The sequence below is a fragment of the Anguilla anguilla genome, chromosome 1 (genome assembly GCF_013347855.1).
Source record: "Anguilla anguilla isolate fAngAng1 chromosome 1, fAngAng1.pri, whole genome shotgun sequence".
NCBI classification, from domain to species: Eukaryota; Metazoa; Chordata; class Actinopteri; order Anguilliformes; family Anguillidae; genus Anguilla; species Anguilla anguilla.
The window spans coordinates 55,379,997-55,404,191 of NC_049201.1; the positions used below are offsets into that span (position 1 = coordinate 55,379,997).

Sequence of the window (24,195 nt, forward strand, 5' to 3'; positions counted from 1 at the left end):
TTCAGGGCCACTATCTAGAATTACAGCTCACCTGAGAGTACTGGAATAGCAGTGAGAATCTGTGTGGATGTCTGCCTGACGCTGTTTTTCCCTTTCCCTGCCAGGCTGCCGACTCTCTCCTGACCTGTAAAAAGGCCTCAGTATGTCTTACGGTTCCATCGATGGGGGCGCCTTTGGCAGTCGGAACCCATTCGGGGGCCCCGCCAGACAGGGCTACCAGCCAGTGGGTAAAGTCTGCCTTCCTTAATATATTTTTCTGTATGTTTCTCCCATTTGGCATCGCTCCCATTAGAGATCATCCAGATTAATTTGCATTCAAGGAAAAAAATTCTTCACCAGTAAGAGCCTTCGTAGTTATGTTATGCAATGGCCTAGGCCAGTCCTCTACCAATCCTGGAACTCAGTGGATTTGTCATATCACTCATCAACATTATGTCAAATGGAACCTCAGGTATATACTCTATTGTGCACATTGCTGGCAGCTGTTACAGCACATGTATCTATTAGGCATTTGCAAGCTCATTGCAAGCACATACTCTCCTATGATGTACGCCTCCAATACGTGATTGAAAAAGGTAGGTGCATGAAAAGCTGGCCAAAGCAACAGTCTTTCGAACAAGTTCCTCAGAATAATAATAATAGTTTATTATTGGATTTGAGACATATAGCAGGGAGTGGGCTTTCACTGTTGTTACCAGTTCACGTAAGGACGGCGGGGTGAGCGGTTGCCAAGGCGTGTGTGCGTTTATTGGATGGTCGGCGGGAGGCAGCAGGTGCCAGCGTGGCCCTCCATGCAGGACTCCGCACTTGAGCCAGCTCGGTGTCACTGAGGACCCACTCTGCCAGCCACACCTGCCAATTCATTTTTAGCTCTGAATCAAACATACCCACAGTGTCCTTCCTCATTGGCTGTCTGCTAATTATGTCAAAGCAAACAGAGACAAGCTTCCTGAAGTAAGTGTGCGAGCAAGGGCTAGAAAGGCACCACGGAGGGAGCAGGGTGTTCCAGGGTGGCTGCTGGTGTGAGGATAGAGTTTACATGGAAATATTAGTGTGTGGACTGTTTAAACAGCAACATTCAGTATGTCTATTTTACACTTGACATCAGTACACCACCTGGTGGGTTGGTGGTCAGGTGCACAGTGGCTGACATTCTAGGTAGTAATACCTTCTCTCTGTCTTTCATACTTGCTCGCTCTTCCCCAGTCTCTTGCTTTCTCCCCCTTTCTTTCTCCCCCCCCCCCCATCTCTCTCTCTCTCTGGCTGGCTCCCTGTATCTCAGCGCTACCTGCATTTCCACCTGCTGTGTGATTGGCAGGCTAGCGTCCCTGCTCTGTCGACTGCTTGTGGACACTGCTGGCCAGGGAACAGGCATGTGCCAACCCCCTCGGGTGCTACAATCCACTGATGGGTGAAATGACTGCCCTGCTGCCCACCGATGCATTGGCATACCATCGGCTGGAAGTGGCAGTGTGCCCACTGAACAGACAGAAAGAATAATATTAGCTTTTACTGTCGCAGGAAATGTGGGCTTCAGACAAGATGCTCAAATATGGATGTATACGCAAATGCAAGGAATTCTGACAGGTTCAAACCCAAGATCAAATTCGTGTTTGTTAGTATTCTATTCCATTTTGTCATTAAAACCCCATACCATCAAAAATATTAATTCAAATAGCTATTCAGAATTATGTATAAATTCACACACACACACACACACACAATAACACATACACACACCTACTCACGCAAAGAGAAAAGATGAATGGTTTTCAATTAAAGTGTTAGCGTATCTCTCGTCTCCTGCTGATACTGCTCTTCACCATAGTCTAGGCTTTTCCCAGGGGAGATAAAAGCAGCTGCCAACTGTAGCCATTAGTGTGTGCGCTTTGATCACTGCAAACCTGCAAACCTGGGCTCAGCCTCAGTGGGTGATCGGGGGAGGGGGGGGGGGGGGGGATTGGTGGGATTGCAAAGGAGGGTGGAGCTCAGCCTGTCAGATTTATTTCGTAGCACTTCTCTTGCTACCCTTTTTCAACTGAAGCGCAGTTCACCAATGATCAAAGCAGAGCAGGTTAAGTCTCTAATGGATATGCCTGTTGAGCTAATCTTTCTCCTCCCCTCCCTCCTACCAAACCTTCCCAGCTTCTCTCTTCATTTCTTTGAGTCTCTTTTTCTCTTCTTCTCTCACTATGCAAATCTAACAAAAGTGGGTCTGTAGAAATTGGGGCAGGTGGCGTGTGGCTTCTTTGCTGACCTGGCTCATGGTGGGAATGGAAAATTTTGGCAGACATGATAGCAGTGCTGGGCTTCACACCAACCACTGTCAAAACACTGCCAGTAACATGCATGCTGAGCCCAAGCTATGATATTTCCTCACCATAAAACCAACAACTGAGGTTACTGAGTTCACATCATTAGGTCTATCATTTGTCTTTTATTTTGGGTGGGGGAGGATCCTACAGAAATGTCATAGGCCAGAGGAGTTATATTTTAGGTGGCTTTTATGATCCATGGTGGAGATCCTGTCCAAATTTCTCTGATACCCCTGTGGTCAGAGATTTTTTAGTCATGATCATTACAGGTTCAGAATGTTTGTTGTTGTTGTTGTTGTTGTTATTATTATTATTATTATTATTATTATTATTATTATTATTATTACTAAGCTGTTTCAAATGCTTGTCTTTGTCTTGCTGGGATACTTAATACATTTGTCAAATCTGATTATCTCGTTTACAAAAGAATGCAAAAAATATATAATTAGAAGAGGAAAATAATCTGCAGATCAGTCAAAGCTTGGCCATTACCCGATTACTCTGATCAGAGACCTGCCAGTTTCTTAATTACCTGTGTTGATGGATTGGCCCTGCAAATCTGAGTCTGTGGCCGGTGAGAGATTTGCTTCATTTGGTGAGTGCTTGACAGGGGCTGCCTCAGACGAGTTGATGGAGGGCAGGAGCCCGGCGGCGGCGGGAACGCGGGAGAAACCCTTAAGTGGGCAAATAGAGAACGTGCTAAACAACGACGAGGGCGGAATTCAACCACCAGGCACAGGTGGTCTCTCACGGCCTATCAATGGAGAACGCGGGCCTCGGGAAGCGACTTTGAGTGGTTTAAGATCATTATCTCTGCTTTGAAGCCAACGGCAGGAGAAGGGCCAGACTATTTGACACTGTTAGCACTTCAGCGAGAAGCATAGAGGCCTGTGAAAGCCGTGAGGTTTTTCCGCCCAGTTGGGTCTTTACCAGGTTCAGAGACACATTTAATCTAAAAGATCATGCACTGTTATGAAAGCCTTAAGGTCTGCAGGTCTGAGTGAAGAAAAATAGCAATTCTGAATGCTACACATAGTAAATTACATACACACACACACAAACACTTACATCATCTTACATTTGAGTACAATGTAAACACTGCAGCTACACATAATTAGATAAACTGAGGTTCTTCTGTACAGACGGCAGTTATTACTAGGTGTACTCATGTAAGGTCTGCATTATTCTAATGTATGTCATTAAACAGGTACATGGCCATTGTAGCTTGAACTTTAACCTATTGGAAATCTTCTATCCGGCACACTGTGTTACTGTTTGCAGACAGCGAAACCTGGGGCTCTCCCTGGCCAGCATACAATCAACAAGTGTCCTTAAATATGACATACAATTTAAAGACTTCTACTTTCTTTGCACAATCTCAGGTTGGTGACTTATTTTTACTGATTATTGAATACAGAAAACTTTAGTTGCCATTAGTTATTGGTCAAAGAATATCAGCTTCTGTGTTGTATTTGCATTTTATTACTTACTTACTTACTTACTCACTTACTTACTGCATGGCCAAAGGTATGTGGATACCTAACATCCAGCATTTCATCCAAAATTATGGGTTGCAACTACAACCTCCACTCTTCTGGGAAGGCTTTATGCTAGATGTTGGACCATTGCTGTATGGATTTGTTTCCATTCAGCCAGAAGAGCATTAGTGAGGGCAGGCACTGATTGGGCAATAAGGCCTGGCTTGAAGTTGACTTTCCAATTGATCCCAAAGGTGTTTGATGGAGTTGAGGTCAGGGCTCTGTGCAGACCAGTCGAGTTCTTCCACATTGTTATTGACAAAACAAGTTCTATATTGACCTCGCTATGTGCCGGGGACATTGTCATGCTGAAACAGGAAAGGACCTTCTCCAAACTGTTGAGAAAGCGAAGAATAGTCTAGAATGTGATTGTATGCTGTGTAGCATTAAGATTTACCTTCAGTAGAATAAGGGGCCTGGCCCAAACCATGAAAAATAGCCCCAGACCAAGGGGTGTCCAGATACTTTTGATGATATAGTGTATGTTCCTACCTATTTACTTACTTATTAATTTATTTTTCTTGATGATTTCATGTTTGAGTTTCTTTCAATATAAGACCACAGGGCTGTAGTGGGCTGTAAAAATAATAATAATTTTAAAAATTATAATAATTCTCTGTCAAACTGAGTATGTTGACTGATGATTGTTAAAATAAATGGTTGAGAATGTTATGTTTAGAAAAACACAACCAAAGTCCAATTCTTTAATTTGTTTTCAAAGTTTTAAGAAAGTATTAGATTTATCTGGATATATTCACAACTAAAATCTTTTTATTAACACTTATAATTCGATTCAGTCCTCAGCTAGAGGCTCACCCATTTATGATGAATGAAATTCCAAATAGAACATCTGTATACAATATTTATAATCATATTCAGTTTGGTATGTACTTCAGAGACAACTTGTGTGTTTGCCGCATAGTTTATTTCCCTAGGTGCCCAGTATAGAAGCAAACGGACTAAAAACGTACATATACTTTTATTGGAATATAGACATATATAAAGTCTCTGGAGGTAAAGATTTATTTATTTATTTATTTAAAATCACCAAATTTGAGTTTTAAGATTACTCGGTCATCGACGGCAGGCGACTTCGTCACAATGTGACATTGCATAGACCCTGAACAAATAACCGGTACCAAACATGGAGTCCCTCTCTTCAATGTGCTGTGTTCTAAAGACTGGGTGTCTCACAGCACATTCTCACATTCATATTGGGACTTAATAAAGCCACACTTTAAAATTGAGTTGCTATAAAATTTTAAATGAATATAAACAAATATGTTCTTTAATGGGCTATTTTCTGTCTGTACTTTGCATTGTCCTCCATTTCTGCCCAGCTAACAAGCTGCAAAACAGGAGGGTTTCCTCAAAACGCACATATTGTACATTGCCTATGTCATCAGTAACAAGCTGCGTGGGTTTGCAACCCTGTGCATCATCTGCTGGCCCACTCTGTGTACTTATGTAATGTTCTGCAAACCCACACGAATAGGAACACACACAATCGTGCATGCGTGCACGCACACGCACACACAAGTGGATAACATCACACGCACACACACACATGTAAAGTACAAACAAACACATATGACACATAGACTTTATATACAATAAACACTTATGCTGTACACATACACACATCACACATGCTACACTCATAAACACGCACACACACACACAAGCCACATGAACATATATACTGAATGCAAACATATAAATATAAACATACACAACAAATAAACACCTCACAAATAAACACGCATATCCACACAATATAAAATAAAACTAGTAAAATACACGGCGTGATCAATCAACTGCAAAACGGCAAACATTTTTATTTTTTCATTCCAATTTGCATTTGAGTGATAACAAATCAAACTTCTTCAAAACACATCACATGTCTACACATTTAATATGACACATTTAGTAGAAAACCTGCTTCCAACTATCAAGCTTTAAATCTCGAGCAATGGAATTAATTTTTACCTCGCTCTGCGAACACTATTTTGATAGCTGTCCTAACCTTATCAAGACGGTTTTTTTTACATTTGTTCCCATTACTTTGGCACTGTTACTTGGTCATGGCTTCACAATAATTTGATTCTACATTTGCACCAGTGTATACAGTGAGATTGTGGCATTGGTAATATATCTGAGACATAAAGATACTGGCTTAAAAGGATGAATAACTGTGAAATCATCCCTGGGTTGATCCTGATGCTAAGCATAGAGACAGGATCTTAGAAGATTCTTAGATTGGTGGCCCCAGTGCATCTTTGTGAGTAAGCTTGTGTTGAGTGGATAAGGGGATGGCTTGCTTTTGTGACTCTTGATAGACAACAGTATTAATAGATGTGATTACTCAGATCTGATTAATATTGTGTGTGAATAGATGTCCAGTATCTCTTTTGACTTATAGTGCGTGGAACTGGTTTCTCTGTGTGATAACCTTGAAAGTGGCATCATCTTTTCTGACACAATGACTACATTTATGGTCTATTGAACATTATTGCTGAACCAGCTGCAATGTGTTCGCGAGGAGGAACAAGTAACACTTGTGGAAATGAAACCTGTGGAAAAAGGTTGATTGAATGCCTGTCTACTATACTGTATGCCATATAAAGTGTGTGTGCGTGTATGTGTGTGATAGAGAATGAATAAAGCATTTCGAATTTGAGAAAGTGAAATGTGGTCTGTGGTCTTCCCTCTCCTCTCTTCTCCTCTCCACTTCTCTCTTCTCCTCTCCTGTTCTCTCCCCTCCTCTCCACTCTTTTCTTTTCTCTCCTCTCCTCTCTTCTCCTCGACACTCCTCTCCTCTCCTCCCCGTTGTTGCCAGCACATAGCAGCTGGTATGAATCCGTGGATCTTCTGCTGTAGAAGATGGTCCACAGATATGTATTTCTTAATGTTGGTATATAATATCACTTTCTTCATTGCAGAGTAATGGCTAGTGGCTATATATTCATGTATATTTAACAATAAACAACCATTCAAACAGGCTTTGCTGTTTCATAAGAGCCTGCCTTTGTTCTTTTCTGGGAGAAAGATCATAACCCTTTTGGATAATGTTTTTGAAGCTGGCGATTAAGTTGCATTTTAATTTGAGAGTGTAATTAAGCTTGTTGACAAATTTTTCATTAGCTGTACTGATGAGCCTCTCTGCAATACCAACAGTTCATTTTTCTCCTGGCGTTGACAATTAAAAACATTTATGCCAAGTGAGATTTATTCATAACTCATTATTAACATTTCCCACAACCAAAATGTAATAACAGGACTTTGTGAGGAGCCACTCCTTCAAAAGGCACATTTGCAAGTCAGCATTCAGCAAGTCTTGGCTCAAGTGAGAATTTCCTTAGATGGAGAAATAAAAAATAAAAAAATGATGACGATGATGTTACAACATCAAAAAGAAAGTCACCGAGAAAAATTAGCACACTTCCCACGCAATGATGACTTCTGTCTTCCTCCCTCAATCAGTCTGCATCTATTTTTCTACCCTCCCTCTCTCTCTCTGTCTCTCTCTCTCTTTCTCTCTGGCAATCTTTGGCTATCTCTCAACATTCTCTTTCTTTATTTGTCTCTGTATTTTCTCTTTCATCGTCTGCATGTCCCATCTGTGTTATCTGTCTCTTCCGTGCCAACAGGGAGGCCAGCTGGTTTTGTCTCCACAGTAGCATCGATATATAAAACCAAGAGTGTCTTCCCTTCCTCTTGCAGAACAAAGCATCAAGATATGATAAAATAGGGCAAAATATTAACTGAAAGAAAATTTGTCTCAATAAGTTGATTTCACTTCACCCCCCCCCCCCATTCCGTGCCATATGATTGGCAGGCGCACTTACTGTCAACATGCTGGAAACTGCAGCTGAAACCCACCAACGCCCTGTTGAACTTGCGAGGACAGGATGCGCATGTACCGCGATGGTTGAAAAATAACCCCCTCGTCCCACCCCCTCCCCCAGCAGCTTGCTGAGGATCACACCGTGTATGGGGTTTAGGCGGATGTTAAATCTGCGTGATAGCGATGAGCCAGAATGAAGGCTCAGGCTGTGACTGGTTCCATGCGGCGATGTTGTTAGAGGGCAGGGCGCGGAGGCTCGCTGTGTCCTAATCCAGCGTGTGAGTCCTCTCGGAGGCCTCTCCCTCTGTTGGGAGCGGCGGTAAGGGAAGCTGGACCCAGCGGAGTTGGCATCGCTTCTGCATGTGAAATCCAGGCCCTGAATGCCTCCAGACGACAGAGAGAGGGATCACGCTGCCTGCGCCCTGCAGGCCTGCTACTCCCATGAAAGATGTCTCTGGCGCTCCCTGTGCCATTTCCCACATCCGTTTTGATTCTGCCAGTCAGGCACCTCAGAGCTGACATGATGCCTCGGCTTTTTCACAAGTTCCTTAAACTGAAAAGAACCGTTTGATGATATCCTAGTATCTGACTATAGCACTATGGAATAGAAAAGAAGAGGGGCAGAAGAGAAAGGGCCATAGTGTATTCATAATTTAAATAGCAAGTAGCTTGAATGGGTGGTCAGGTCAGGTCTAACTGCTGGTCTAATCTAATGCTTTACAATACAGTAGAGTACCAGTAATTAGTTCTACTGTTCAATTCCCTTTAATAATAACAATAATAATAGTTATTATTACTATTATTATTATTATTATTATTATACCTTTTCCTTTATTTTGAGTACTACCCCAGGAGGATATTATATTGAAAACTGAATTATTCATTGGGTGAAGACTCTGGGTCGTGCACACATATTACATGTACCCAAGCGACTGTGCTTACCTTCAAACATTTTCACCTCCCCCCTCTCCACCACCCTCCCCCCCACGCATTCTCACATGCTCCTCAACTCTCTTCTGCCTCTCTCCATCATTATGATAGATTGGCCCTACATATTCATGATATTGAGCAAATACACATCTATAATGGCACTGGCTGGAAAGGAAGGTGCGACCGTCTTTGTCATTAGCCGAGGATGAACACATTAGCGGCTGGGACTCTGAAGGTGAGACAAGGTCTTCTCTCAGCTCGCTCTGGGGAGTTCTCACTCAGTTGCATCCCTCTCCCGGAGCACCCCCTCCCCTCCCCGCTCAAACTGTAAAGATAAAAGACTCTACCAGGTGGAGGAAAACTCCAAGAAAGAACAAGGGAGTCTGATGGATATGCTGCCTCTCCAAATTTATTTATGTAAATTCCATCCCCATAAGCCCCCCCTGCTGGTAGGCAAATGTTAAAGCAACAGGATTATTTCAAAACCTGTTATCATCTCTTTTTTGATTCAATCTTATTTTACTTCACACCAACGCAAACAAACTCACAAATCAAAATGCCACGGGCAGAAATGTGTGTGTGCTTACCTGTGGTAGTTTCTCATTAAAAGCCTCAAACAAAAGGAAAAATTAAAAACCCATGCTGGTCTCGTACATTATACAGAAATATTGGTCTATATGATTATGATTTAGATATGATGATCTTTGTCAATATTTTGTTCATGTTTACTTTTCAGTATCAGTGCACATACTGTACAGTAACCATGAAAAGCAAACTAACCACAAATCGCTTTGTGTTCTCTCTGTTCTGCCCAGTCTGTCTGCCCGACCATCCCTGCCAATGAAAACAAACATCCGACTGTGAACCCAAACATAATCAAAAATCAGAAGCACTTGGGTTTCACAGCTTTTTACAACTAAGCAATATAAATTCAGATATATAATTATTCCTTAATTTGCTCTAATCTTTACATTAAACACATGCCATAGCCATAACAGCAAGCACAGTCCTAGCCATATAAATGTATATGTGTGTGTGTGTATTTATATATATATATATATATATATATATATATATATATATATATATATGCAGTCAACTGTCTGATTTAACTGACAATACAATGATTTTCTATTGCTGTATAATCAATAGGTAAGACAGACTTTTGAGGTCATGATCTTACCTATCCACATTCAGACAGCTGCGTGACCATCTGAACACAAACTCTCACGCTCGCTAGTCTGCAGCGGTCTGATATGCAAATGTTCCAACGGCGCCGATAAGAGGCGAGGCAAGTTTCAGCGCACAATCCCCTGTTCTGTTCTCGACAACGTCCACAAACAGTGCTTTCATCCTGCAACGCAGCCTTTTTGCATGCATCAGCTCACAACACAAAGAGCAGAATATTATTTTACAGTCAGTTTCACATAAAAGTCTTCCCTCTGTTGCCATTTGATTTTGTGGCTCGTAGACATAACTTCAAAAGCAAAATAAACATGAAATTATTTTCACGGCACTATAAGCATTTCTCCAGTTCAAGTTCAAGCCTACTGATAAATTGGCTCAGTTCACATCATGGTTATGGACAGTGCACCCAAAAAATCCCAAAAATAAATAAAATAGTGGCAAGACAAACTATGGTGTCTTGATGAATTGTTACAAAACCTAATCTGCTCAATTTGCTTACACTGCAGGCTTAATTCCTGGTTATTCCGAACGTGTGGACACATTAGTCTTAACCCTGCTTAATTTACCCTGGCACAAAACAGGAAGCTGACAGCAGCCACAGAGTGTACGCAACGCTCTCTGCTCTTCCAACGCCCTTTCAATGTCACAACACAAAACTTTGGTTGAAATGCCTCGCACATGATTTGTGCGATATACTTCTGATTCTATCTTTATGCTTTCCAATTCGGAGTACATTTACAGTTCTTCCTCCTGGCTGGCATAAGACAAATCGGACACAAGGTGCACAGTGATATTTATTTCGAAGCATGAGTCACCAAACGGCAATTTTGGAACCTATAACCTTAACAGACATTTGTCGTTAAATTTAAGCACGCACTTCTCAGCTCACAGAATAAGAAGGCCTGACCTGTAAAGACCTCTGCGCTCAGCGTATTGGTGTCCCTCCTCTGATGCCTGGCCATTTTACCGCTGTTACCCCTTAGGCCGTAAGCTGGCAGCACAGACAAACAACCTGGTAATTGCAATCCTTTTACTGTTATTAGAAGAATTAGAAGACAAAGAGCAGAGACTGAAAGAGCTGCTGCCAACCCATCCTGAACAGATGGATAAAGATGTTTTTTTCCGGTCATAAGCCAGGCTGTATTTTACACCTCCATACCGTGGGGTCATGGTGGTAATGACACAGAATGATCATGCTCTCCGTCTTAGTGACGCAGTGTTTTTTGTTTTTGACCAAGTAGAATAGAGGCGCCCACACATGTCATTCGTGTATGTGTCACGATGTCTTCGTTTGGCACCCGTAAACTAGCCTGTGTTTTGTTGTTTTCCCTTCGCTTTGTCACTATGATGCTTTCTGCATCCAACAGCCTATTGAAGTATTTTACTGTCCGCTTTGCTCAAAATGCTGGCCATGGGGATTGCTGTCTGGTCTTTCTTTCTATCATGGATACCTTCAATATATTGAATTTCAGTCTCAGACACTGCATGACAAGGTGCATTTTTATAGGGTGGACACAAATCTGAAAACGGATGCATTTTATGCTGTGTGCGGCATGTGCCAATGTCAGAAACCACGGTTATGCTGGAAGCGGAGGTGTTCTTGTCCAGACACTTGGTATAAATTACTAGACATGTCCATGTCCAGGACACATGAAATTTCAGTGCAGGCATTGTTTAATTGGGAATATCCAAGTCCTGAAATCCCCGATCATAGATTAGGCCCAGGAGAAGTTTCCAGAGGTTTCTGAAAATACATGTGTTGGCTAACTGATTCTCATGACCGATACACCCCAAATTTCACTGAAATGTAGCAGGTTTGATGTCTTCCAGAAACTCAATTTTCATGCAGTGAAACCAACTGTTTTGTTCTGTTTTTCCTTGTTTTGCAATTAGAGAAGCCACAGATCTGTTCTGAGGAGTAGAGGTTAAGAGGAAAGAGGAAATTCCACCGCTAAGGTTTTTGATAAAAATGAGAAGGACTCTGTGCAACTGGAGGGTGTGGTGGCAAGATAGGGTGCAAGACTGCAGGTGGGGGTTGTAACCAGGCACATGCAGAGGGAGTGGCTTTAGGTGCCCAAGCACCTGCCCCTTTGGCCCTTTGATATGATGAAACGTGATAGAAATTTGTATTATTATACTAGCTGTTGTTAATTTTCATTCATTCATTCATTCATTCATTCATTCATTCATTCATTTTGGTAAAATATATTCTGTGCAATAACTGGATGTCGTAAAAAGGTTTTGCTAGGTTGATGTGCCCTTTTCTCACTTTCAGCACCTGCTCCTCAAAAGGTCTCTGTTCGGTCCTTTTGGTGACACTTGGTAGGGTGTGGAAGAGGTGGGAAGTGAAAGGGTATGCTATAGGGTGCAGGTCTTGGGGTTGGAGAGGACGACAGCAGGTAGGATGGGAAAATGCAGTGTCAGGGAGTAGAGTGGACGATGCAGGGTTAAGAGAGTGATTGGGGTGACACAGCTGAGAGGGAAAGGAAGGGTATAGTTGTTGCTGGAGATTGGCATTATAATCTGCAGGAGGAGCATGTGCAGGAACACATGAGTGTCACTGCAGTCAGCCAAAATGAGAACAGCTTTGAAATGGACATGATGTTGTTTAGTTGAGCAGTGTGGTGTGGGAAATACAGAGCTTTGAATAATTCGGAGAGCCTTTGCAGTGACAGATGTTAGACTTGGTGTGAAAAAATGGTGTGAGAGCTGGGTTGGCTGTTGTGTGTGAGGGTTTGTGTATGCATGTGTCTCGATTGCCTGCTTTCCTATATTTGCAATTGTGCTGGCCCCAGTAACTCTCTGTTTGTCACCTGCAGTGCCTTCAGAGCCACTCATCTTGGTGGAGTATCCCAGCACATGGGGGGGGGGGGGGGGGGAATTCACCGAAAGCCCAGAAGGCCTCAAATAGTACCAATAGTCTGACAAAATGTCAGTTTTTCTTTTCTGCAAAGGACCCATTAAAAAGAAGCAACCCCATGCTCTCTGACAGTGGCTTTGGGAGCAATATGAATAGCAGGGGTCATATTCATAGATTATCCACTGTAACCAGATAGTCAGCTCAGCTGTGTTCCTTCCAACCTCTGTTTTGCTTACTCTAGCAGGATTTGATTGATTGCAGCAGTTTCCTGGGCTATATTGTGGCTTATGAATATTCAGGAACAAATTTGTTGTGGTTCTGGACATCCATAAGGCCTTAGGAATATCTATAAGGCCTTTATCAACTTCAAATATTTCTGCTTCAAAACAGGACTTTCAATATTATTATTTTTAAGTATACAATATTTATTTAGTTAGAAGAATATGTGTAATAATTGTTTACTCCACGGAAGAAGTCCTACTACTGGTGGGAAAATGTAATAAAAAGGGACTCTTTCCTGCCTAGGAGGTGGCTATGCAGCTCTTTGGCTCACATGCTTCAGGTTGTGCAAAGTGTTATAGCCTTTCTCAATAAATGACCTGTTTTATTGGTGGTGGTGCTATTAATGCAATTGAACCCACTGAAGTAAATTGTGCTTTATCCCAGCGAGCTGTATACTTTTTTATTATCATTGCAAACACTGAAATCTCTCTTGTTAAAAAAGGCCTCAGTTTGGTGCAGCTTTTTCTGGCGAATTACCCACTTGAGGCTGCCTATAAACAGAACAATTTTCAGTGGTCTGATCACATCAAGCAGAGAGGATAGATGTCTTCATCCAAATGAGGCTTTAAGTCTGACTGCTACCCTTTCCACTTTAAGAAGGACATATATGTCTCTCTCTCTCTCTCTCTCTCTCTCTCCTTTCTGCTGAAATGTATTGTGTAATTTCAGAGATAATTCTGTGGGGAAGATGTTAGGAAGAAAGGAAGAAAAGTCATAGAAGGAAAAGTTAGCTTTTCAATGTGTTGGTAGGAGAATATATTTTAGGCCTACTTTTGTTTGCAGCAATTCTGCTTGGCAAGGACTTCTAAAGAAGTAAATACAATTTTACAGTTCTATCCCTTTCTCCTGTAAAACTGTCATGCAACCACAGAGGAAAACATCTGCTGTTTACCAACAAGTATCCTAGCAACCAATTTCTTTACTACCTAATCTTCCCATAAACTCTCTATGATATAAATGACTGAATATAACAGTTCAATGTACTGTTGCCACCTACTGACAGGGGTATGGACTACAGACTACAATCTTTACCTCAGGAGGAAAGTGGATTGAATAGTTAGAATAGACATGGTTGTGAAAAACCTCATTTGTATGGGCTATTTTATGCCCATACTTATCATTTATGGTAGATTACTTCATATACTGGCACTATGGACTTACCTTTGCAATCTGAGTTTGCAGATTTTAATCTTACTTTTTGATACATTTTTTTCTTTTTTGTTTTGCCTGCCAGCAACGCAGATGAGCCCATCGGAGCTCCAGGATGTCTTTCAGGAGACCTCCTCCAACATCTTTCAGATCAATGCTAATGGTGAGTAGAGGAGTAGAGGGAGGATGCACGCACAGCTGGTGCCTTACTATTGTTTCAGACTTGCATGCAGATTGCTTCCCTGTTTAGTGTAGCTGTCCAAACCCAAGTATTAAACTTGAGGTCATTACTTTAATAAAAAACTTGCAATGGAACATTATTATTGCCTTAATTCCCCACCGCTATTGCCATTAGACTAATAAAGGCTAATTATACAAGCACATTACCCACTGATGGCTGTGATTACCAATGCCAACTATGTCATTATGTCCTTTACAAAATGGGTGGAGCTACCATGCATGTTCAAGGACTTTACATACAGTACTACCGTGTTTGTAAAAGAAGTGCATCTCTCACTGGTGTTAACTGTGTAACCTGTGGGGGCTGGCATTTGCCATTAGCTGGAGAAGCTAATGTAGCAGTAGTCTGAAGGACTTTGGGTGACTTAACATAAAGCCACTCTTCCTGTGGTGGTCTGAGGACATTTGCGTTCCACTGCTGTGGACTCGCAGCCATCAGCTGCCATAGCCGAGGCACACAGCTGAAACTGAAGGCCTCCTCTGACTGAGCCACTCCTGAGCCCCGAGGAGAGTTTACTTTAATGAGTAACTTAGGGCATGGTATCTCTAACCACTATGGGCTTCGCAAAGACTCTCTTTCCCATCTGTAAGGATCCCTCCATTTGTTTCATGCTTCCCTGTCACAGTGGTGTCCCTGGAGAAGAGTCTCCAGTCCTTAGGAACGTCCAGAGATACTGCAGAACTACGACAGAGTCTGTGAGTCTGACACTGTTTGATTGCACACATTTAGGGAAGATCTGCTGTACTGTGCTTATCCTTTAATCCAACAGTGTAGGGGAAATCTGTAATAAACCATTTATTACATGAATTAATAGAATACTTACTATTTGCTATACAGTATTTGTAACAGAAATTATAGTACAGGCCTGTTTTGCAGTAGGCATAATTCAGGCTAAGAGTTTGCTTTTATACTGTGTGTATTGTGCAGGGACATCCTATTCTATTGCATGGACCTACTGCATATACAGACTTATTCGCTGTACTGGCCTGCAGTGTTGCACAAACCATTTAAGCAACATGAAATGTAAGTCTAGCATACTTAAGTACAATATGCAAAGTAGCTCTGCAAAGTTAATTTAGTTAGTTCAATTAATTAAACTTTTCATTTTGGAAGTGATCATTGCATCTACTGTAGGGTGGGGGTGTTAAAGAAATGAGTAAACATAATAATTACAAAGTGCCACATTTTTTGAGGTTAAATTAATTAGGTTTAAATTTAGTAGATTTTAGTTCTTAAGCTTATTTTCTATGAAATACATGTACAGCACTGAAAATGTTTATTGAGCTAAACAAACCCCAGATTTTACCAACAAGTCACAGCCACATATCAGAGCTCCTTTTCGGCTGCTTTTTAAAAGCTTATTACATTCTGTTTCTTCTGCTGTTATTCTTTTTTTTAATACCCTTTGGGCTCCAGCCATTAGTATTGCTAAATGCATGGCTGTTGAGAAAAGCACTGCCCTGGAATGATTGCTTCTATTTTAAATATATCACACCCACTATGTCTACTGGCCTCTGCAATTACGCAGGTCTTTGCTTCTTTATTTATCGTTTTAACACATTACTGCTGAAAAACAACAGACACTGTACACATTGTACTACCAGCATAATTCAATCCATAAAATGGAGCTTCAAATACTGAAATCCAAGGAAGTATTTTAGTCTTTCACATTACAAAAAAATAGACTTCCCATTTTAAACTTTAAATATAGATCTTTTAGAAATACATAAAAAATATGTATATTTTATTATATAAAAGTAGCAGAAGCTTGCTGTGTTTGTGCATAAAGTCACCTGTTTATTGAAGCCACAATGGGAAAAATAAAAATGACTTGCCTGTTAAATAGTTACTACTTTGCTGGAAAAGTGTTCTTAAAGTGTCCTGTCCTATGGACATTGTTGTGGGGGGGGCATCTCTTGTAAAGTGAATCCAGTGTTTTTTTTAGGGGGCCTCAAAAGGTTAGTCAAGTAATATTTGGAGCGTGCAGTGCTCTTATGGCTTTTATTTTATCCCAGACTTGCCTTGCCTGTGTTGCCCTTTATGTGGATGTGGGACTTAGGAGGGGCAAAGAGAGCTGTGCACTGCAGTTTGTCTCTGCTTTCCGCACTGACAGAGAGGTGTGGGAGTATGTTGACTCTAACTGTCACAGATCAGAAGATGGCGACACATTTTTTTAATGCCACGCTGAGCCACTGCCTACCCCCCCCCAAATCACCATCTTCTGCTCAGACCAATGCTGCCTGATCTGTCCGTCACCTTCAGGTGACCCGGGTGTGGCCGCCTCAGTAGTGACTGTCCTTCCCCCGCTCAGGTGGGACTTACAGAGTTACAGAGTTACAGAGCAGGGCCCTGCAGTAGGAGATTGGCTCAGCACACATGGAGTCATAGTGAACAGTTCAGAGGGGGTAATAGGATGGACCTATGGTGATGTACAATAAAGGTGGGGAGGTGGGCAGAATTTAAACGTCATCATAAGATTGCGGGTGCAGAATTAGCTGTCTTGAATTTGCTTTGCTTCTGGTGTCCTCTCTCTCTTGCTTTGTTTTCTTTGCACATTTGTTTTCTCCAATGAGCACTCTCCGAGCAGCCCTGACATGCCGGCCCTCCTTCCTTATTTGCAATATTTATTTTATTATTATCATTCCCAGCTTGACCTTGTAGCTACAGCTCCCCTGTGCTCACCTTTATCTCCACACACCCTGGCAGAGAGAAGCTCAGGCATGTGCGTTTCCTAGGAAACCGGAGCCAGGAGTGACATCTTCTGTGAGCTCCCAGATGGTAGAGTGGCTCCCTTAACCCCTCACTGCACCACGTGTGCAACCTCACGACAGCACTTTCACCATCGCTGGCCGAGGCTTCGGTGGGACAGGTTTGATAGACAGATGGATGTGGAGAGGAAAGACAGGAAATGTGATGCGTGGTGATGTCTTTAAAAGAAGCAAATGTAAAAAGAAGTAGGACAATAATAATAATAATAATAATAATAATAACAACACAAGATAGACAGGCAGGATTGTAGAAAAATATGTAACAAGTTCACAATACAAGCTAGAAATGACAATGAGCTGACAAACAGTAAGTGCATTGCAAGCTCATATCTAACCTTGCCATACTTCTGTGATAAAAAAGGACGTCATCACGGTATTGATCAATGACGCCAGCAATTGCAGTTAAATGCCTTTAAGGATGTATGTGTTTAGCTGGAATAACACTTGAACGCTGCTTGTGATAAGGGTTGTAATGCAGTGTTGTATAGTTGTATGGGCTACAGAGAAATCAATTAATTCTCTCACCCTTTTGCTCTTATGGAAATATGAAGAAATTAAGAGTTGCATTAACAAAATTTGAGGTATTTGACTATGTTCTCTTTTTAAATATAAAAATGACAAGAATTCATTTTTGCAGCCCTTTTCAATCAGATTAGTACACACATAGGGGTCCAAATATTCAGAAATGTATCATCTGTTCACAGTTCCCAGTGCTATTGCCTTGGTGTTCAGCATTGCACATTCCTACAATTCCTACTGACTTTTGAGGCCACAGCCTTGTCTTTTAAGGGTGAAACCCTGGATCACCCCCCTACACACACACACACACACACACTCTTACTACCACGACCAGCTGCTGCTCACCCAACCACCTAGCACCCAACTCCAAAAGCCACTGAGGTTACTTATTATTCCTTCAGGGAAGTTTCACAAAACAGAACATGATTCCCAATCTGCAGTGCTGTTTGAAGTGGCAGTGTTGTGACAGAAAATATACTGAACAGACAGTATTAAGTGTGCAGTTTTGCGTTCAGTAAAGCTCTTCACCAGGATAGCAATTCTCTTTTAGTAGCTTTTGAGATCCTTTGATATTGCCTCACAATATCAAAGTGGAAAAATGCTAAATGTATTTGTGTGTGTGTGGTTCTGTGTGTGTGTGTGTGTGTGTGTGTGCGTGCATGTGTGTAATCAAGTGCATGTAATCATGTTTGTGTGGGTGGGTGTGGACCTTTTGACTGAGAATGGCAAGCAATACTAGTGAAGAGAACAATTTAAAACGAACCAGAATTAGTGAAATAAGCAAGTAAATGTGGCTAATTTCACCTCTATTAAATCCAAAAACTTAATGTGTCGTGAAATACAGTATTGCTAAAATAAACATGCCAAATGTGCTTACACTTCATGCTGAAAAAACTTACCTTGAAACCCATTAGCCAAATTAAGTTGCAAAGAAATCTTTCTTTTCCAATATTTTTTCCTTATTAGTTACCTTGGATAATTGCTTTGCGAAATCAATGGAATAAAATTTATTTTGTATGAACTGTATCATGAATTAGATAACGTATTTAAATATAATGACTTGGCTGCCTCATGTATTTTATTTGATTGGTATAAACTCTTGCCAGTTCTTACCCTGGATTCCGTATTGTTAGATGAAGTGATATTTTAAAACAATGTTAAGCCAGCCAGCAAGGTTGGCATGTGATTACGCAGTCACACGTGACCCCGGGTTGTGGCAGGGTTCGAGAGGGCTGAAAGACAAGACTTTGCATGCTACGTAGCAAAACTATAGCTCTTTGTTCTTTGAAGTATAAGCAAACCCACTGATTATGCAATTATTTGCGTATGTGTTTCCCTGAACAACTGTTTAATCTGTGCCTGACAACCACTGCTTGCAAGCATCAAATCATACTGAATTATATATTTTTGGCATATCCAGTTATTTCCAAAGTGTTCCATGTTGTGCCATTGTTTCTTGGATGTAACAATATGCCTATGCTAAAAGGGCACAATGTAAATAACTGTAAATAAGCCCCGTTTCACATAAAGTGCCTCTGTTCAGAACAAGAGAAATGAGCACCAGTTTCTGTCCTCTGTGGCAATAGCTGGAGTGGCCCTGGTCAGCCATTATGAATATGTAAAGTAAGCACTATTCCCCGAGCGAAAATAAGCTACCATTAAGGCAGGCCACTTCTTTGGCTTTTTTCCATGAGTCCCAGTAATAATGGGGACTGTTAGTGGAGATATGGGGGTGGGTTTCAGGATGGTGGGCTTACAGATGAGGAGTGCTTTTTAATATTTTAATATCTTTGAATTGTGTGGTTTTGAATTTTTCACACAATTGTACTATTGTGACAAGCAGGATTCTGGGGCTGGATTTCTTGTTTTAATTCTGTTGGGTTTTTCCACAATGAATAATTATAAAACCAGTCAACAAATATATGTACCAGGATTTATACTAATAATATAGTAAAGTATAGTAATTATATCATATATTTAAGCCCAGTTTACAAATATACAAATGGAAAAATACAAAACAAATACACTAAAAAAAATTACCAAGACTACAGTAAATGCAAAAAAATAAATTGATAACATTTTACATATCAACTATTCTCAAATAAGGAGGCATTTCAATAATGTGATATTGGATACAGACAGAATATTGGCACATTCTTGATTCAAGAGCAAACCATTGTCGTTAAACTCATCAATGAAACACATTGCTGTCTTTCAATTTGTACCCAAGGTCCAGGATGAGTGATAGTAGTGTATCTTGCATTGAAGTGGCTGTAGATTCTTTGTTGGAAGAGCTGTGAGTTCATTTGGGTCCCACCTTCATCACAATATTCTGATCTGTATGACTCAGTTTGCAATAAATACTGTATCTGTCCGTACTGGCATCCCATATGATTATCACCTATTAAGCTAAAAATAATGATGTAAAAAATGACACCGTAAGCAGTTCTTCTACTTTATAGTGATGTGGTCAGTGAGACAGCGAGACCAAAAGCAACATTTTAATCATTTTCATTTTCAAGTGCCTTGCACTGTCTATTAAAAGATATTTCAATAAGTGTCCTGTGCCCAATTATGCACAGCCCTAATAAACTCCCACGTCCATTCCAAGTCAGTCAAACACCAACAGGCAATCTGTTTTCCGCCTTTGAAGGAAAACACCACTGTTACAAGTAAATTCTCAATAGAAGAAATAATTGAGATTTGTGTTTCATCTGTAATACAATATTGACCAGGGGCATCCAGTTCTTTGTGAGTAGGCTTTTGTTATAGCCCGGAAGTAAAATGCCCGATTCAACCAATCGTGCAGTGTGGTGTAGTGGATTGAACACATGCACCTGAGTTGTGTTAACAAATCAGCCCGGGTGCTGAAAGGTGTGCTTTTATCCACGGTACAGGGCTGAGAGCTGGAGCATGCATGGCGAGAGACAGCAAGTCTGTTCATGAGAGATAAAGCAAATGTAATATGGCTGAAAAGCTGAGGCGCTAGTCACCTGAAAAGCAAACTAGTTGAAGAGAAAAAGCTTAAAAGTTGGATTTGCCTTGTTTTAACTTTGTTATTTTAGCTTCTTTTTTCCCCCTAGAACCCATGGGGAAGAAGGGTGAAGATTTTTGTTTATGTTCTGTCTGTTTGTGGGTGTGGGATACTCCCCCCCCCCCCCCCCCCCCCCCCACGACCCTGGTTGGACAAGAGCTGACACCCTTGGAAAAATAAAAATCCAATGAGAAATAAAGGAAGGCTTTTGAGGTGCAGTAATGTGGTGCAGCCTTGAGCTACAACTATAAGACTACAGTACAGTACCCCACCATACATTTTCCCAGCAGTCCATGCTGGTTTATCTCAGGATGTGAGTAGGTGCCATTCTCCCCCCATGGATTATGGCTAATGTACCTCACTCTCTTGGGTGAGATCCAGTCACAGGAAAAAATCTGCCCCACATTACCTTGCGCATGCCAAATCTGCACTGAGCAACCATACGGGAGACAGAACTGGACCTTGCCATACCAATAATCTGCTGGAGAGAGGAAAAGAGGTTAAGAGAGTATTTATATGAAGGGATAGAGAAAAGGTATACATAGAGAGGCTGGGATAAATGAAAAGGGGGAGAAATAATTGGACTGAGATTGAGAGAGTTACAGAGACAGACAGGGATGGAGAAAGATTAAGGCAAAAAAGAATGAGGAAATATATGAAACAGAAGTGACAGAAGTAAAAAAGGGAGCATGCATATTCCATTTGTCCTCTCCTATTGTTATTCTTAATTGTTAATAATATTAATAAATGCAATAATCAATAGACTATAATAATTGTGGATAAACATTTACTTCATCATTGTGTGCAGTGATGTGTTGCCAATGTGCACAGAAAGCCTATTTACTAATTGGCCTCATAAAATTAGAATTTGAGAGAGGAAAGGACTTAAAGCATTAAGTTTTTTTTATTTTCTTCTTTTCTTCAGATTCAGTCAAACCCATCTCATGCTCATAAGGTTCAGCCTTATTTTCAGAAAGACTGACAATTCAAAAATAAAAAAGAAGCAATTAATGTTCATGCAGCTGTTTTCCATTTTTGTGTCTATTTTTATGTCTATTATATTTAGCCTGATGATATATAGATTTATTTTAAAATATAATTTGGGTGGATAGCATTACAGATATAACAGAGCTTTATCTTTAACTAGATCTTTTATCTATTCTTTTATTTAGTCTAGGCTTATTTTGATTGTCTTTTGAGTTAGTTGTTGGCATTTTTCAGCATAAGTACCAGAGTTGTGCCAATGAAAGTCAAGGAATCCATTATGAGGCTGAGAAATATGAAGAAAAAAAAAAAAAAAAACGTCAAAGGCATAGGCCATACCTTGGACTTACCAAAATCAACTGTTTGGAACATCATTAAGAACAAAGAGAGAACTGGCAAGCTCAGTAAGGGCAAAGGACCTGGTAGGCTAAGGAAGAACTCTACAGTTTATGATTGAAACATTCTCACCATCATAAAGAAACACTTATCTGACAGATCAGAAACACTCTTCAGGAGGCAGATGTGGATGTGTCAGTGACTACTGTCAGCAGAAAACTTAACGAGCAGAACTACGAAGGCTACACTGCAAAATGCAAACCATCAGTTAGCCACAAGATAAGAATCAAATAAGTTCAATTCATATCCATCCAAGTGATTTTATTGACTCAACAAAGAAACATTTGTGTTCTCAGGTCATTATTACACCTACAAATTAAAATCAGAAAATAAATTGCAAAGGACAATTAATATTACCAATCAGGCAATCAAGCAGATAAACAGGGAAACATGCAATAATACAAATAATGAATTTCCAAGGGAATCAGTAATTATTGCAGTAATGAACAACAAGACACAGGTCTAATCTATGTATTTGCCAACTGCGTGTCCACAGGCCTTCAGATGTACTGTACTCATAGACCCCATTTGCCATTGCAGAACCATGTATTCCCCTCCACAGCAGACCAACTCTTCATTTAGAGTGGTGTTACTACAGTCACTGCTCTGGTCGGCGTGACAGGGCCACACTCACCAGACGATAAAAAGGATGTGGAAGCATCCTGCACATCCAGCCGACAGATTGAATTCCACGGTGCACTGACTTTGAAATGATTTATTTGTCATGGCTGCACCAGCAAATATGATTGACACTCCAAGTCAAACCGTGCAGTCAGGTCCTTACCCCCAGGGACACTGAGCGAGCGAGTCAGTCAGTCAGTCAGTCAGTCAGTCAACACACCTACACTGAGTCTATACATATGTATGTATGTATATGTGTAGTACATGTGTGATGTAATGGAAACACTACATGAAAAAAGACTTTAACCTTGAAGCAATTAAATCACAATTACAAAGTCAGCTACACAATTCCATCATTTTAATTTCAATTCCGATGTGTGTGTGTGTGTGTGTGTGTGTGTTTCCAAAGCAACAAAGTGGACAAATAATCAGTGCCTGAATTGCAGATGCATTAGTCATAAAAACAGCAAAATTGTTAAATGTGGCAAGGGGAACAGTTTTGAAAATTGTGACAACATATGGCAAACATGAACCAATTGCACCCATAAAGAGTGGTTGCAAATCGAAGCTCACTGACAGGGACAAATGGAAACTTTCCACGGATAGCTATTATAAACACCCCAAAACTGCAGCCTCAGTTTACCACAGAATTGAATCAACATCTCTATGAACCAGTCTCAACAAAACAGTAAGCCATGAGCTTCACTAAGCAGGGCCACCAACTGGAAACCACTCACTAATTCACAAAGGCACATAACTTTCAATAAAGCACACAAAACTTGCACCTTTAATAACGAAAAAAAGTAATATGGTCTGATGAGACATCTCACTCTGTTTCCTACATCTGGATGGGGAAACGTTTGAAGGAACCCAAAGGAAGCCTTCAATTTACAATATGGTGGTGGATGTAATGGATGAGCAGCCATTTCATGAGATTCATTGGGTTCAATGATTGCTCTGTGTGGTTATGGCCAAGGAGTATGAAGCTATTTTACAAACCAGATGCACCCTGCTGTAATCACTGTTTCCTCAACATGTCATCATATTTCAGGATGATAACTCCCCCAAACACAGTGCTGAACAAATCCAAGAGTGATTTTATTTACACCAGGAAGAGGTCAAACACTGTCCATGTTTTCCCCAGTACACAGATCCTAAACTGTTTGACAGAAGTAGGTCTGAAGCTGTTTTGAAGTTAAGTCCTGTGCAGTAGGTGGCCCTGCTTCTTATTAGTTACTTGATATTCATATATTCTCAGATGCTTCCATTATTATGTCTAAACCCTCTATGTATATATACAGTGCCATGAAAAGTAATTTGGGTTATATTTTGGTGTTTGATAACTTTCATTAAATAAATGAAATAATCATTTGAACTATGTGTTTTGTGTTTACTCAGGTTCCCTTGGTCTAATATTGTATTTTATCTGAAGAAACCATTCAGTGTGACCAAATATGCAATAATAATTATAGGAAATCAGGCAGGGGAACTTGAAACTGACCGGTTACACCTAAGACTGGTGG

General features: G+C 40.7%; 1 protein-coding gene across 1 annotated transcript in view; it reads left to right on the forward strand.

The window, feature by feature from the left end:
• tsnare1 (T-SNARE Domain Containing 1) overlaps positions 1-24,195 on the forward strand; it is a 165,849-nt gene that overhangs the window by 42,617 nt on the left and 99,037 nt on the right. Inside the window, exons 2-4 of the mRNA XM_035389640.1 lie at positions 105-227; positions 14,195-14,272; positions 14,976-15,045. Of these exons, the coding sequence (XP_035245531.1) occupies positions 143-227; positions 14,195-14,272; positions 14,976-15,045 (233 nt within the window). The 5' untranslated portion in view covers positions 105-142. The remainder of the gene's footprint in view (positions 1-104; positions 228-14,194; positions 14,273-14,975; positions 15,046-24,195) is intronic.